Genomic DNA, 16917 nt, shown 5'->3' with positions numbered 1-16917 from the left:
AAAAAAAAAAAAAAAAAGATCACATGATTCTACAATTAAGGGAGAATAATATTTTCCATCTTTTTTCTGTGGATGCATTTATTATTTCAACCTGCCTTTTAAAAATCTAATATATCAATACTATTTCATGCTAGTTTAGTTATTTTCTTTTTTGAAATAAGTTTTGCTCTGTCACTCAGGCTGAACAGTAGCGGCAAGATCTCAGTTCACTGCAGCTTTGACCTCCGGATTTAAGCAGTCCTCCGTCAGCCTTGCACAAGTAGTTGGGACTACAGGTGTGTGCCACCACAACCAGCTAATTTTTTTTATTTTTTGTAGAAACGAGATCTCACTATGTTGACCAGGCTTGTCTTGAACACCTGGGCTCAAACGATCCTCCTGCCTTGGCCTCCCAAAGTGTTAGAATTACAGGCGTGAGCTGCTGCACCTGGCATTTCAGGTATTTTCAAACAGATTTCTATTTATTTATTTAGAGACAGAGTCTCACTCTGTCACTCAAGATAGAGTGCAATGGCATGATCTCAGCTCACTGCAACGTCCTCCTTCCGGTTTCAAGTGATGTTCATACCTCAGTCTCCTGAGTAGCTAAGTAGCTGGAATTATAGGCACGTGCCACCATGGCTGGCTAATTTTTTTATTTTTAGTAGAGATGGAGTTTTGCCATGTTGGCCAGGCTGGTCTCAAACTCCTGACCTCAAGTAATCTACCCACCTCGGCCTCCCAAAGTGCTGGGATTATAGGTGTGAGCTAACATGCCAGACCTATTTTTTAAGTTGGTGAATTGTATGAATTGATTTTTGAATGTTAAACCAATCTTTGCCATAATGTACTATCCTTTTTTATGTTGCTGGATTTGATTTTCTCATAATTTGTTTAGGATTTTTGTGATTATATTCATGAGAAAGTTTGATATAATTTCTTCCTTAAAGGTGTGGGAAAATTTGCTAGTCAAGCCATTTGGTTCTGGAGCTTCCTTTATCAAAAACTTTTAATTATCAATTAAATTTATTTACTAGATATAGGACTTTGCAGATTTTCTAAGTCAGTTTCAATAAGTTATGGAATATTCATTTCATCTGCAAATTTTAATTTATTGGCATAAGTTGTACAGAATAACTGCTTATCTTTTTAGTCTCATGGGATCTGTAATGATAGTCTTTTTTCATTTGTGATTATTGTAATGCGTATCTTCATTTTCTTTTTAAAACAACTTCATTGAGAGAGAATTCACATAACATACAATTCACTCAGATAAAGTGTAGAGTTTAGTAGTTTAGTATATTCAGAGTTGTGCAACCATTACCGTTATTTCTTTCTTGATCAGTTTTTAGGGCTTATCAGTTTTCTTAGTCTTAGTCTTTTTTTTTTTTTTTTGAGACGGGGTCTCACTCTGTTGCCCTGGTGTGATCTTGGCTCAGGGCAATCTCCGCCTCCCAGGCTCAAGTGAGTCTCATGCCTCAACCTCCCAAGAGGCTGGAATTACAGGCGCATGCCACTACTGCCCAGCTAGTTTTCTTCTGTATTGTTAGTAGAGATGAGGTTTCACCATGTTGGCCAGGCTGGTCTTGAACTCCTGACCTCAAATGATCCACCCACCTTGGCCTCCCAGTGTGTTGGGATTACAGGTATGAGCCACCATGCCTGGCCTTTTTTAAAAAAATTTTTTAAAGCCAACTTTTGGCTGGGCGCTGAGGTGGGTGGATCACCTGAGGTCAGGAGTTCAAGACCAGCCTGGCCATCATAGTGAAACCCCATCTTTAAAAAAAAAAAAAAAAAAAAAAGCCAACTTTTGGCTTCATTAGGTTTTCTAAGTTGAGCTTGTGTTTTCTTTTACATTAATTTCTGCCCTTATTTCTTTCCTTATATATTCTTTAGGATTAATAAGCTATTATTTTTTGCCTTATTAAGAAAGATATTTTGATCATTGTTTTTCATTCTTTTCATATATATGTATGTGTGTGTGTACATATATTTGTTTGTTTGTTTGTTTGTTTTTAAGATAGAGTTTTGCTCTTGTTTCCCAGGCTGGAGTGCAGTGATATGACCTCGCCTCACTGCAACCTCTGCCTCCCAGGTTCAAGAGATTCTCCTGCCTCAGCCTCCCTAGTAGCTATGACTACAGGCGTATGCCACCATGCCTGGCTAATTTTTGTAATTTTAGTAAAGATGAGGTCTCACCATGTTGGCCAGGCTGGTCTTGAACTCTTGACCTCAGGTGATCCACCCACCTTGGCCTCCCAAAATGCTGGGATTACAGGCGTGAGCCACTGCGTCCGGTCTTTTTCCTTTCTTTGAGACACAGTCTTGCTCTGTCACCCAGGCTGGAGTGCGGTGACGCAATCTCGGCCCACTGCAACCTCTGCTTCCCAGGTTCAAGTGATTCTCCCATCTCAACCTCCCGAGTAGCTGGGATTACCAGCACCCACCATTATGCCTGGCTAATTTTTGTAGAGACAGGGTTTCACCATGTTATTGGCCAGGCTGGTCTTGAGCTTCTGACCTCAGGTAATCCCCCCCACCTTGGCCTTCCAAAGTGCTGGGATTACAGGCATGAGCCACCTTGCCCAGCCTACTTTATGGCTCTTTACCAGAAAAGTTTGCCACCCTATTCTACATTCTTACTTTTAGGCTCCCAGTGGAAAACTTGGGGTATATCACAGGATCTTTCCTCCTCTGCAGGCCCATTCCAGTTTTTGTCTCTCCAGCATGAAAAAAGGTCTGCTTAACTTCTCAACTTTTTTGGGCTGGGCACGGTGGCTCACGCCTGTAATTCCAGCACTTTGGGAGGCTAAGGTGGATGGATCATCTGAGGTCAAGAGTTCAAGACCAGGGTGGCCAACATAGTGAAACCCCATCACTACTAAAAATACAAAAAATTAGCTGGGTGTGGTGGCATGCACCTGTGATCGCAGCTACTCGGGAGGCTGAGGCAGGAGAATCGCTTGAACTCGGGAGTTCAAGACCAGCTTGGCCAATGTGATGAAACCCCGTCTCTACTGAAAATACAAAAATTAGCCGGGTATGGTGGCAGGCGCCTATAATCCCAGCCACTCGGGAGGCTGATGAGGCAGGAGAATCTCTTGAACCCAGGAGGCAGAGGTTGCAGGGAGCCAAGATTGCGCTACTGCACTCCAGCCTGGGCTACAGAGCAAGACTCCATCTCAAAAAAAAAAAAACAGACAAAAAAACTTAACTTATTAGCTGCTGCTTTCTACTTAGCTTTATAGCCTTTTGGCAGCCGCTTCTAAATTGGCAAATATCTGGAGGAGAAAAGTGGTACAGAGTGTTGGACTTACCTTAGTTTATTTCCTTTATTGGCGTTCTGCCAAAGAAATGGAACCAGTAGTGTGTATGTGTGTGTGTTCACACACGTACCTATGTATTAGGATATTTATTGCAGAGAATTGGTTCATAAGGTGTTGGGGACTAGCTAGGCAAGTCTGAAACCTGTAAAGCAGGTTACTGCCAGGAGGGGCAGGCTGGGATTCTAGCGTAGGAGCAAAAGCTGTAGTCTGCAGGCAGTTTTCTTCCTCATGGAAGTTTCAGCTCTGCCCTTATAGCAACTGATTGGATCAGGCCCACCCAGATTATCTAGGATAATCTTCCATACTTAAAATAAGTAACTATAGGCTTTAATTGCATCTACCAAATACCTTCACAGCAACACCTGTATTCGTGTTTGAATAACAGGACTGTAGCCTAGCCAAGTTGATACATAAAACTGACCATCACATCCTCCCTGTAGGAACTGACTCCTTGAGTCTCGGCCACCTCACTAGTTGTCTGATGTCTTCAAACAGATTTTTGTTGTTGTTTTGTTTTTTTCTGTTTTACTCAGCTTTTCTGAGTGCTCTCCAATAGGAGGTTTATTCTGATAGAAACTTGTCCATTGTTAGGAGAAATCCCAGTGTTCTAGAAAATGTTCTGAGGCCAAGTGTGGTAGCTCACACCAGTAATCCAAGCATTCTGAGAGGCCAAGGCAGGGGGATTGTTTGAGACCAGCCTGGGCAACATAGCAAGACCCCATTTCCTAAAAAGTTAGCTTACTCTTTTTTGAGACAGAGTCTCGCTCTCACTCAGGCTGAAGTACAGTGGTGCGATATTGGCTCATTGCAACCCCTGTCTCCTGGGTTCAAGTGACTCTCCCTGCCTCAGCCTCTTAAGTAGCTAGGATTACAGGTGGCCGCCACCAAACCTAGCCAACTTTTGTATTTTTAGTAGAGACAGGTTTTGCCATGTTGGCCAGGCTCATCCCAAACTCCTGACCTTAGGTGATCCATCTGCCTTGGCCTTCCAGAATGTTGGGATTACAGGCGGGAGCCACCTCACCTGGCCTTTTTATTTTATTTTTTTATTTTTTTTTTAAGAGATGGGGTCTTGCTCTGTCACCCACAGTGGCATATAGTGGTGCTATCACAGCTGACTGCAGCTTTGACCTCCTGAGCTGAAATGACCCTCCTGCCTGAGCCTCCTGAGTAGTTGGGACTACAGGCATGCATAGCCACACCTGGCTACTTTTAAAAAAGTTTTTGTAGAGATGGGGTCTTGCTGTGTTGTCCAGACTAGTCTCATGCAATCCTCCCTCTAGCTGAGACTTACAGGCATATGCCACCATGCCTGGCTAATTTTTTTGTATTTCTTTTTGTGGAGATGAGGTTTTTCCTTGTGGCCCAGGTTGGTCTGGAACTCCTGGGCTGAAGCAATCCACCTGCCTCGACCTCCCAAAGTGCTTGGATTACAGGCGTGAGCCACTGTGTCCAGCATAATTTTTTAGTTTTTGGAGGGATGGTGGTCTCACTGTGTTGCCCAGGCTGGTCTCAGACTCCTGGGCTCAAGCAGTTCTCCCACCTTGGCCTCCCAAAGTGCTAGGATTGCATGTGTGAGCCATTGTGGGCTGTATGCTATTCTAGAATTAATGAAGATACTATGTTATCCTTTAAATCACTTATCTGATGCTTATTCTTATCTGACTTACTGTATAAGAATCTCTAGGGAATGGGGCCCAAGAAGATGTTTTAACAAGTTCTTCTAAGTGATTCTGCTTATCAGCTGGATTTGAGAACCACTGGACAATATGATCACTAAGGTCTCTTCTGATTCTAAAATATCACTTCTGCATTATTATTATTTATTATTTTTTATAAGTTGGGGTTTCACCATTTGGTCAGGTTGGTCTTGAACTCCCGACCTCAGGTGATCCACCCACCTTGGCCTCCAAAGTGCTTGGATTACAGGCGTGAGCCACCGTGACCGGCCCACTTCTACATTATGTAACTCTTAGATGATAAATTATCTCAACAACTAGATTGTAAGCGCTTTGAAGGTAAGCAAGACTGTGTCTTAGGTACTGCCCTTCTCTTTGCTGTCAGCCCATTAAGATCCATAGTACCTCACTCCTGGACAATTTGAGTAACCTCCTTAGAGCCCCTCCAGTCTGTCTGTGGTCTTATTTATCTTTAAACAACATTTTGAACACGACACCTTCCTGTAAAAACTTTGGCTACAAAACAAAATCCTAATTCCATTTGACCTTATAATCTAAATGCCTCTGTAAACTGGCCCCAACTTTTCATCTTTAGCTTTACCCAAGGCAGTGTGTACAACCATCTAAGCTGTGCTTTATATGGCTTCTTAGATGATGGTGTGCATGGTCTTCCCTGGAATTGTATGATATGGTGGTGACCCTGATTTTCCCCACCCTTTTGCATTAATCCTTCACTCTAGCCTGATTGGTTTACTTTCTTTTTCTTTCACATAGTAATAAAGCCTTGTTTATTGTTACTTTCCTGCCAGTTGTCATTCATCTTGCCTGGAATGCCCTTTTTCCCTTTTCTGTATCTAATCTCTGTATATTAATAGCTACACAGTGGAGTATTATGCAACCATAGTAAAGAATGAGGAAGATCTGTATGAACTCCCATGGAATGATTTCTAGGATATACTGTTAATATAACAAGGTACAAAATATGGTATTCTATTTGGTAGAATATGGTATTCTATCTTTTGTATAAGAGAAAAAAGGAGTTAAGAATATAGATATGTACACATATATTTGCTTATATCTGCAAAGAGAAACATTAAAGATAAACAGAAACTAACAAAACCAGTGCTGTGGTTTGAAAATATATGCCCCTCCAAAATTGATGTTGGAACTTAAACCTCCAAGGTGATACAGGTAAGAGGTGAGGGCTTTAGGAGGTGACGGGGCCTTATTAAAGGGGATTGAAGGAACCTAGCTAGCCCTTCTCCTTCCACCCTGTGAGGACGCCGAGATGCCATTATCTTTGAGGAACAGGCCCTCACCAGATACCCAGTTTGCCAGCACCTTAATCTCGGATTTCTCAGCCTCCAGAACTGTGAGAAAATAAATTTCTGTTCTTTATAAGTTACCCAGTCTCAGGCGTTTTGTTTATAGCAGCACAAATGGACTAAGACCACTCGGTTATCTGTAGGGAATAAATAGGAACAGATTGAGAGAGAAAAGGGGAAGGACAGAGACTTCTCTGAACATTCCTTTTTTATGTGACTTCAACTTGTGAACCATGTAAATGTTTTACATATTCAGGAAATTTTAAAAATAATGGAAAATGCTATAATTCAATATAAAGAAAAACAAATGAACCCACCATACAGAAAATACAAAGAAAACATATACGGTAACTTTTGAATATAGCATGCTGACTGTACATCCTTAGTGGGATATGCTTTAAGGACAAAAAGAACTCCCCCACCACCAAAACACCTAAACTTAGTAGGCTTATCGTTAGTAGTAGTTTGACATAATTCTGAAACTGGTCTATGAACCAAGGTTTTCAATGTGAGGGCACTAATACAAAATGAGTTAGCTACTTGGGAGGCTGAGGCAGGAGAATCCTTGAACCCAGGAGGTGGAGGTTGCAGTGAGCCAAGGGTTGCGCCACCACACTCCAGCCTGGCGACAGAGCAAGACTCCATCTCAAACAAAACAAAACAAAAAGCCTTGCACTATTAACAGTATGAAAGCATTATGTTTTTGAGATACATCGGTATTATTGCCCCCACCCCATTCCAACTAGTTTTCTTTTGAATCCGAGTAGTTCAATGGTAGGATACTGAACTTAAGGGAATAGAGATCTAGGTAAATATCTTGTTTTCTTCAGAAATAATTGATTAGGGGAAATTGTAAATAAGAAAATATATAAATTTATTATCTACAGGTTATTGTGGATTCATACTTAAGATGATTATGTTCTAGGGAGAAACAAGTGCATTCATTTTTAGGTGCAGAGAATCTGTGGAGATAATTACACTATCAAAGACTGTATATACATTTTCCAGGATGGGGAGGCGATGGTGCTAAAACTGTTCAGCTGTTCCAGGTCAGTAAAAGCAAGATTTAACAGAATACGGGCCTTCATGGGAGGCCTGTGAAATAAATATATACTCTTAAAATATGTAAAATGCTTTCACAGCACGTATGGAAGTGAAGCATGAACTGGCTTGCTGGATGTTAACTTTTCTTTGCTTCATAGCTATGTATGTATTCTGTGTTCCATTATTAATACATTTTTTTAACTCCTGCTGCTTTTTCAAAGCAGTCTCTTCAGCTACTGTTAAGCTATAACGCACGGTGGTGAACCTTTGCTTCTTGCACATTGCTGCGACCTTCAGAGTTGTGTTGACCAAAAAATAGTTTTGTTTTGTAGCAATAGAGAATTATATTGTTGTTGAAGTGTTTTGCTTTTCTTTCTTTCTTTCTTTTCTTTCTTTTTTTCTTTTTCGAAACAGGATCTTGCTCTGCTGCTCAGGCTGGAGTGACAGCTCACTACAGCCTCGATCTCCTGGGCTCAAATCATCCTCCTGCCTCAGCCTCCCAAGTAGCTGGGACTACAGGAGTGTGTCACCATGTCTGGCTAATTCTTAAATTTTTTTTTAGAGACAGGGTCTTATTATATTACCCAGGCTGGTCTTGAACTCTCAGGCTCAAGAGCGCCTCCTACCCTGGCCTCCCAGAGTTCTGAGATTACAGGTGTGAGCCACTGCACCTGGCCTTTTTTCTTTCTTCTTCTTTTTTTTTCCCCTTCAATCTGTTCTGAGGACCAAGATTCATTTAGGGGACGGCTACAGAAGTGAACCAGGGTAGGCAATGAAAATACCATTCACAGTTGAATGAAGCATCCATCCAGGAAGGGGAATATAACCTTACTATTATATTTAAACTGGCTGCTCTGGTGTGTTGAAGAACTTGGTGTTGGTTTGCTTCTTAGGTTTCACAGGTCAAGAGATTTTTGTTCCACCATTCTGGGATTTTAGAGGAGTTAATAGTTTATAGGGGACTTTGGGAAATGTTGCGTTAGGTGATATCTGAAAGTATGTGCCATTAAACATTAATCCTGGGCTGGGCGTGGTGGCTCACGCCTGAAATCCCAAAACTTTAGGAGGCTGAGGCGGGTGGATCACCTGAGGTCAGGAGTTTGAGACCAGGCTGGCCAACATGGTGAAACCCCGTCTCTACTAAAAATACAAAAATTAGCTGGACGTGGTGGTGGGTGCCTGTAATCCCAGCTCCTTGGGAGGCTGAGACAGGAGAATCGCTTGAACCTGGGAGGTAGAGGTTGCAGTGAGCCAAGATCGTGCCATTTCACTCCAGCCTGGGCAACCAGAGTGAAACTCTGTCTCAAAAAAAAAAAAAAATCCTGAAGAATTTCTTGAAAAAAGAAGTTCTGAAGCCAAATCCATTTGGGAAAACTCTGCAAACTGAATCCTCTCTTGGAGTTCCATAGTATACTCTGATCTTATTCATCGAAGCATTTGTTATAAATAACTTAAATATTTATAGGGAGGAGAGTAAAATTGTGTTAATATAATATTATACAGCCCTTAAAAAGGAATGAACTAGATCTCGATCTTCAATCTGGATGGTTCTCAAGAACATGTAGAAAAACATTACAGAATGAGAATGATGCATGTAGTATATAATTGTGTTTTTTAAAAACTGTATGCTTTCCCCAGTACATCTGTATAATAAAAATGCATTTTAATAAAGTCTAAAAGGATTCATGAGAAGCAAGTAGTGATAGTTCTTGGAGAAATGACTGGGATTGGGAATGACGATCAGAAGGTCCTTTTTTGCTTTATCTGTAAAGGTTTGAGTTTTCTTAGGAATATATTTGTGTATTACTTATAATAAAAATTAATGAAATGCAAATGCCTGTTAAGTGTTGAGAAAGTTACTTTCTTTTCCCTGACTGGCAGTATCTACCCTGCTAAACTTCAAGTACTTCCATTTATTAATTCACCATCTACAAATTAAACCAAGTTTGGAGCCCCGGTATTATAAACTAGGAAATTCTTTATTACATGGTAACAAAATGATTTTCTTACATTATGAAGATAAATTAAGTGGCTTATACAGTCTAGTCCATGTAAGTTCTCAAGAGGCCCGCTTAGTCAGGCTTATTGTGTTGATTCAAGACATCTTTTCGAGTGCAACAAAGAGAAGTTTGAACTCGGCTCTTGAGCTGCTAGAGTTGCCGTACGTAGATTGGAACATTATGGTTCAAAATTAATAAAGATCGAAGAAGCAGACCGTCTTTGGTAATACTCTTTCCAATTCCATGGACCTTGTTCTTTATCTTATTCTCTAGACTTGATTTTGACATCTGAGTCAAACTTGAAGGCGTTGATGGTTCTGTTTGACTTTACCAGTTGCCAGGCATCAATTTTAAATGGCTGCATTTTTGTAATGTAAATACATTTTTTTTAAGAAAGGTTAATCGTGAAAAAGCTGTAGTCACATAGAAGGTTTTCTATCAATACATTCACTTTATTCCTTCAATTTGCTTTGTGCTATAAGAGCCCATTGTCTGAGAACGATTCATCAACTGAAAATATCTCTTCTTTAGTATGATTTATTTTCAGGCATATTTTTCCATCTTATCAAAGTAGTCATTTTTATATTTCATCTAAGTTAAAACTTGGACCGGGACATAAACTGATCAATTTATGCTAAAAAACATTTAAATATAGGTTATGAAGGGATTCAAAATTTAATTTACACTACAGATATTTATTATGTTTTTGTTGTTGTTATTGTTTTGTTGAGATGGAGTCTCGCTCCGTTGCCCAGGCTGGAATGCAGTGGCTTGATCTCGGCTCACTGCCACCTCTGCCTCCTGGGTTCAAGCATCCTTCTGCCTCAGCCTCCCACGCAGCTGGGACTACAGGCTCCCACCACCATGCCTGGCTAATTTTTGTAATTTTAGTAGAGACGGGGTTTCACCATGTTGCTCAGGCTGGTCTCGAACTCCTGACCTCGTGATCCGCCTGTCTCAGCCTCGCAAAGTGCTGGGATTACAAGCTTGAGCCACCGCACCCGGCCTGTATCTATTTTTTATAGTTGTTTATTGGCACCTACCATATGCTTGATATGCCAGGAAATTCAGAGTATTAAAATGCATTACTGCTCTTAGTGAGCTTCCTGTTCCTAAAATATTGTTAAGCATGCAATCCATATGCATGCAAATTACTGGTGATTTAAGATGATTCTTCTACCAGAATGTCAGTGGAAATTTGTACAGTATAAACTGTGAAAGTGCTAAGTAGAGTGAACTTCAGGAATATTTTGAGTAGTTTAGTAGCCACTGAGGATGGAAAGGTTGCAGGGTGTGATTAACCTGCAGAAAGTTATGAAGCCCCGTGTGTGGCTGCTGTGGCTTCTCATTCTACCTGATTATTGAGGGTCTTGCACGTGGCAGTCACATAGTGTGTGTTGTTCATGGGGATTTAGCGCTGCTTTCGAGAGAGATGAATGACATGATTAGCTTTATAGCCAGTGTGATTTTAAGGCGTGGCTTGGGGATTGAGCATAAGGTACACAAAGTGAAAGAAAAGGGAAGATAAAAAGGAGAACTTGAGCACTACAAATCAAAGTTAGCTTTTTTCTTCAGCTCAGATGATTCTCATACTGACTTTAAGGTTGTGATTGTTTTTTAATTTCCTGGTGCTTAATAGTTGCAAGAGTGTGTCAATTTTTAAAAACACATTTTCTTTAATTGAAAAGTTGAGATACCACCTCATGCCACTTAGAATGGTGATCATTAAAAAATCAGAAGACAACAGAAGCTGGAGAGGATGTGGAGAAATAGGAACGCTTTTACACTGTTGATGGCAGTGTAAATTAATTCAACCATTGTGGAAGACTGTGGTGATTCCTCAAGGATCTAAAAAATAGAAATACCATAGCCGGGTGCAGTGGCTCACACCTGTAATCCCAGCACTTTGGGAGGCTGAGGCGGGCAGATCACCTGAGGTCAGGAGTTCGAGACCAGCCTGACCAATATGGTGAAACCCTGTCTTAAAAAAAAAAAAAGAAATACCATTTGACCCAGCAATCCCATTACTGGGTATCTACCCAAAGGATTATAAATCATTCTATTATAAAGACGTATGCACACATATGTTTATTGCAGCACTGTTCACAATAGCAAAGACTTGGAACCAATCCAAATGTCCATCAATGATAGACTGGATAAAGAAAGTGTGTCACATACACACCATGGAATACTATGAAGCCATAAAAAAAGATGAGTTCATGTCCTTTGCAGGGACATGGATGAAACGGGAAACCATCCTTCTCAGCAAACTGATACAAAAATAAAACCAAACACCGCATGTTCTCACTCTTAAGTGGGTGTTGAACAATGAGAACATACGGACACAAGGAAGGGAACATCACACACTGGGGCCTGGGGTGTGGGGGGTAAGGGAGGAATAGCATTAGGAGAAACACCTAATGTAGAAGACAGGGCGATGGATGCAGCAAACCACTACCATGGCACATGTATAACTATGTAACCTGCATGATCTGCACATGTACCCCAGAACTTAAAGTATAATAAATAAAGTTGGACTCCCTGCTACCCTATGTCTCTGTAATGTGAATACCACCAAATTATTATACTATCATTTAATGCAGAATTAATCATGAATGTGGCTGAAGTAAGTGAATTTGATGTCTGTTCATGGATAAAATTATTCCCTGCTAACAAGTTTATCTGCATTCTTAGTGACTGGATAAAGACCATTTAAATCAGCCCAATTCCTATCAATATAAAAAATCACAAAAATGTTGAAGATGCCTATTTCTCCTGAGAACAGGAATGCTAGCTGTCAGTTTTCTAGTTTGGGCTTCATACCATGGAAGTCCTTAGAAACCTGTTTTATGAGTTCTAAATCATGCATATTCCTGTGTTCCAGGATTTCTCTCCGATCAAACGGACAGTTCTGGACTCAAGAGTCTGAGGATGAATGTTCACCGTGGCAGTGACAGTGACAGGTTATTGCGGCAGGAGGCCAGCTGCTTAGTGGATGATACCTCAGCTGCAGCCCAGGAAAAAGAAGCGAACAGCCTCCCTTCATTTGGTCCTCATAATCTTACTTACCCTCTAGGTCCCAGGAATGAAGGTACAGTGATGAGCTCTTGACTTAATTTGGGGGGGGCTTTCTGATACCAAAGCATCTACTCTACCCGGAAGGCATGAATGTTTTTAATGTAAATAAATTATCCAATTAATTGCTTAGCTTGCAATCACAATTATATAAGGCTGACCACAGAAAATCTCCACTTATTTGATTAAATAAGTCTAGCACATTTAATGTGGTGATAATGGTATTTTTTTTTAAAGCCACAGGTTTGGAGTCGAGACATATTCAGTTTCTAGCTCAGCTGCTTATTAGTTGTAACCATGGATGAGATCCTTAATCTTTCTGAGACTTGCTTTTTTTTTTTTTTTTTGTTCCACTCTGTCACCCAGGCTGGAATGCAGTGGCACAAAAAAGGCAACCTTGACCTCCCAGGCTCAAGGCTCAAGTGATCCTCCACCCTCAGCCTCCCAAGTTGCTGGGACCACAGGTGTGCACCACCACGCCCAGCTAATTTTTTACATTTTTGGTAGAGACAGCGTTTCACCATTTTGCCCAGGCTGGGGAGCCTTGCTCTTAATGTAGAAAACAAGGCTATTAATATTCTTCCTAGGCCTGGCGCAGTGGCTCACGCCTGTAATCCCAACACTTTGGGAGGCCAAAGCAAGCAGATCACTTGAGGTCAGGAGTTCGAGACTTGCCTGGCCAACATGGTGAAACCCCTGTCTCTACTAAAAATAAAAAAATTAGCCGGGCATGGTGGTGAATATCTATAATCCCAGCTACTCGGGAGGCTGAGGCCGAAGAATCGCTCAAACCTAGGAGGCGGAGGTTGCAGTGAGCCAAGATCGCACCACTGCACTCTAGCCTGGGCAAAAGAGCAAGACTCTGTCTCAAAAAAAAAATTCTTCCTACCTCACAAGGCTAGTAGATAAACAAGTTAATGGATGTGAAGGCTCCTGATAAACTGAGATTCTTTTTAACTTTTAATTAAAACAATAGCACCAGTAATAGCAACTACCTTATTGAGCATTTACTGTACTAGGCACTTTACATATATTCTTTAGATCAGAGGTGGCAAACTGGTCAAATCTGTCTACCTGTTTCTATAAATAAAATTTTAATGAAACAGCCATCGTGTCCATATTGTCTATGGCTGCCTTCCTGCTATGGTAGTGGCAGAGACTGTGACCACAAGTCTAAAATATTTACTTTGTGGCTCTTTATGGAAAATTTGCTGACTCTACTCCAGTTTAGTCCTTTTAACTATTATCCTTGTTTTACAGATGAGGAAACTGAGGCTTAGAGAGCTTAGGTAACTTGCTCAGGTTCACAGTGCTGGGAGGTAGTGGGCTGGGATGATTTCTGACTAGGCTGTTCTTCATGTGTATCAGCTGACAGAAGAGCATGGGACTGCCGCCCAAGAGTACACCGTTAGGGAGAACTTGTGCAAGGAGTCTCTTTTCCTACTCGCCCATTTAAGCAGGATAGAACCTGAGGTTTCTTCCTTGGGTTTAGGAATCAACCCATTTTAATTGCTTCATCATTGGGGTGAAATCAAGCATTCTAAAGAACTGAATTAGTAATTCAGGTATTTATTTCACTTTGAATAAACAGCACCTCAAGTGTGAAAACCTATCCTGGTGATCAAAGTGTTTCTTGCTACAAGCTTGCCTGTGGGTTGCCTGGAAGCATAGCATTTGGTGTGCAAACATGAGATCACAGTGAAAGTTTTTGAGAAGCTATAGGATGTGAACTCTAAATAGGTTTTTGGTCTAGATTTTTGTTGGTTTGTTGTTTGTTTGTTTGTTTGTTTTGAGATGAAGTTTCACCCTTGTTGCCCAGGCTCGTGTGCAATGGCATGATCTTGGCTCACTGCAACTTCCACCTCCCAGGTTCAAGCAATTCTCCTGCCTCAGCCTCCCAAGTAGCTGGGACTACAGGTGCCCACCACCATGCCCAGCTAATCTTTTGTATTTTTAGTATAGATGGGGTTTCATCATGTTGACCAGGCTCCTGACCTCAGGTGATCCACCCGCCTCGGCCTCCCAAAGTGCTGGGATTACAGGCGTGAGCCACTGCGCCCAGCCTTTATTACCTTTTATCTACAAACAAATGGGAAAAAACCTAAGTGTCCTCTGCCCAACAATTTACTTGGTTGACTGAGTATAGGAAATCAGACTAATTAATCATGTTCCTGAATTTGTTTACAAATTTTGTAAACAAATTTTGTAAACATGAGGGGTGGAAGTAATTCAGTTGTATTGATAACATTTTTTTTTTCAAATAGGGCTTGAAGAAAAGGTAGGAAAATGTTAACAAAGCTTGCCAAATCTAGGTGATGGGGCATATGTATTATATTAAGTTTGTGCTTCCATATGTCTGGAATTTTTCGTTAAAAAACTTTTTTTACATTAAAACAAAATAGTGCTGGGTGTGGTGGCTCACACCTGTAATCCCAACACTTTGGGAAACCAAGGTGGGCGGATCACTTGAGGAGACTGCCTATTTAAAAGAACCCTCTGGTAATCCTTTGAAAATACTTATTTCTGATTGTCTTCTGTATGTATCCTGATTTCATATATTAATTTTAAGCCTGTTTTGTATCATGCACTATTTTGCATACATATGTATGTACAATATATATTTATTCTTAAATTTCTTTTTTATTTTTGAGACTAGAATCTTGCTCTGTTGCCCAGGCTGGAGTGCAGTGGTGCCATCTTGGCTCACTGCAACCCCCACCTCCCAGGTTCCAGAGATTCTCCTGCCTCAGCCTCCTGAGTAGCTGGGATTACAGGCACCCACCACCACGCCTGGCTGATTTTTGTATATGGCTAATTTTTGTATTTTTAGTAGAGACAGGGTGTTTCCATGTTGGCCAGGCTGGTCTCAAACTCCTGACCTCAGATGATCCACCTACCTTGGCCTCCCAAAGTGCCGGGATTACAGGTGTGAGCCACTGCGCCCAGCCTATTTTTAAGTACGCTCACATCCTTAATTTTAGTTTATATTCAGAACAGGCCTGTGAGGTAGAAGGAGTGAACATTATTTATCCTCATTTTATAGATGATGGACCAAGTAGAAAAATTAAATAAATTGCTTAAAGAAAACAGCTTTTTGATGATACTAAGAAACAGATTTCATTAATAAACTTTAATGCCATCTGCACTGGAACTTTTCTGCTGACAGTAATACCTACCTTTTTGAAAAAATAGTATAGGTAATCTTAGGATTCTCCTGTATATAATGAAAATACCTTTTACTGTAAATTTCTAGGAAAAGTAATATATTGGAAAATTAAAGACTATCATTATCCCTTCTGGAAAATAAAATTTTCAAACAGTTTTGAAGAATTTGAAAATGAATAGTTTTGGCATATATGAGTAGCAGGTTTCTTAAATGAAGCATGGGAAATATAAAAGTATTATTTAGCAATAGAAGTGAAAACAGAAGTAAAAAGTGATTTCCTCTGAATCAGCACTGGGGGAGGTACAGAGAATAGCAGGGGAGACTGCTGGGCCTCCACAGAAATTCTTCTCTACTGTTTTTCTTAACCATAGACATAGTTTACTTTAGAAAATTTAAATAATGTTAAAGTTTGGGTATCTTGCCTTCATCCCCTCCCTCCCGCAACCTTCACACGTACATGGAGGAGATCCAATATGAGTCTCTAGTTTTTCTGTTTGCTTGCTTTTACTTGCTGTAAGCAAGAGGTTTTTTGCCTGTGAACAGCTAAAATTTGGGGGCTTTTTGTTTACTTGTTTTAAAGAAGACAGGATTTGTTTTTTTCTCAAGGCTTTTGCTCTCAAGTTATTTTGGTTTCTTTGTATATTCTTTTAGACCTCTCACTTGACTATGCCTCTCAGCCAGCGAATCTTCAGTTCCCTCACATAATGCCCCTTGCAGAAGACATCAAAGGTTCTTGCTTCCAAAGTGGGAATAAACGGAACCATGAACCTTTTATTGCTCCAGAAAGATTTGGAAACAGTAGTGTGGGCTTTGGCAGTAATTCGCATTCCCAAGCACCAGAGAAAGTGACGCTTCTTGTAGATGGCACACGTTTTGTTGTGAATCCACAGATTTTCACTGCTCATCCGGATACCATGTTGGGAAGGTAACTGATGATAATTTTCTTCCAAATTTACTCTATTCTCTATAAACAGAAATACCTGCTATTTATCTTGCATTAGATATAACAATAAAAAGCATTGTATAGGCCAGGTGCAGTGGCTCACGCCTGTAATCCAGTGCTTTGGGAGGTCGAGGCAGGTGGATCACCTGAGGTCTGGAGTTTGAGACCAGCCTGGCCAACATGGTGAAACCCTGTCTCTACTAAAAATAACAAAAATTATCTGGAAGTGGTGGCAGGGGCCTGTAATCCCAGCTACTTGGGAGGCTGAGGCAGGAGAATCAGGAGAATCACTTGAACCTGGAAAGTAGAGGTTGCAGTGAGCTGAGACTATGCCATTGCACTCCAGCCTGGGCGACAGAGCAAGACTCCATCTCAAAAAA

General features: G+C 40.8%; 1 protein-coding gene across 3 annotated transcripts in view; it reads left to right on the top strand.

Moving 5' to 3' along the window:
* The window catches only part of KCTD20 (potassium channel tetramerization domain containing 20), a 38549-nt gene that overhangs the window by 8835 nt on the left and 12797 nt on the right, over positions 1 to 16917 (top strand). For 2 of the 3 annotated variants that reach the window (XM_017522599.2, XM_017522600.2), the window contains exons 2-3: positions 12238 to 12444; positions 16246 to 16519. In XM_017522599.2, the coding sequence (XP_017378088.1) occupies positions 12285 to 12444; positions 16246 to 16519 (434 nt within the window). In that variant the 5' untranslated portion in view covers positions 12238 to 12284. The remainder of the gene's footprint in view (positions 1 to 12237; positions 12445 to 16245; positions 16520 to 16917) is intronic. The other variant, XM_017522602.2, reaches the window with a different exon arrangement.

Source organism: Cebus imitator, unplaced genomic scaffold (assembly GCF_001604975.1).
Source record: "Cebus imitator isolate Cc_AM_T3 unplaced genomic scaffold, Cebus_imitator-1.0 Scaffold24, whole genome shotgun sequence".
NCBI classification, from domain to species: Eukaryota; Metazoa; Chordata; class Mammalia; order Primates; family Cebidae; genus Cebus; species Cebus imitator.
The sequence above is the reverse complement of the archived record's forward strand: the minus strand, read 5'-3'. Positions and strand labels throughout refer to the sequence as shown.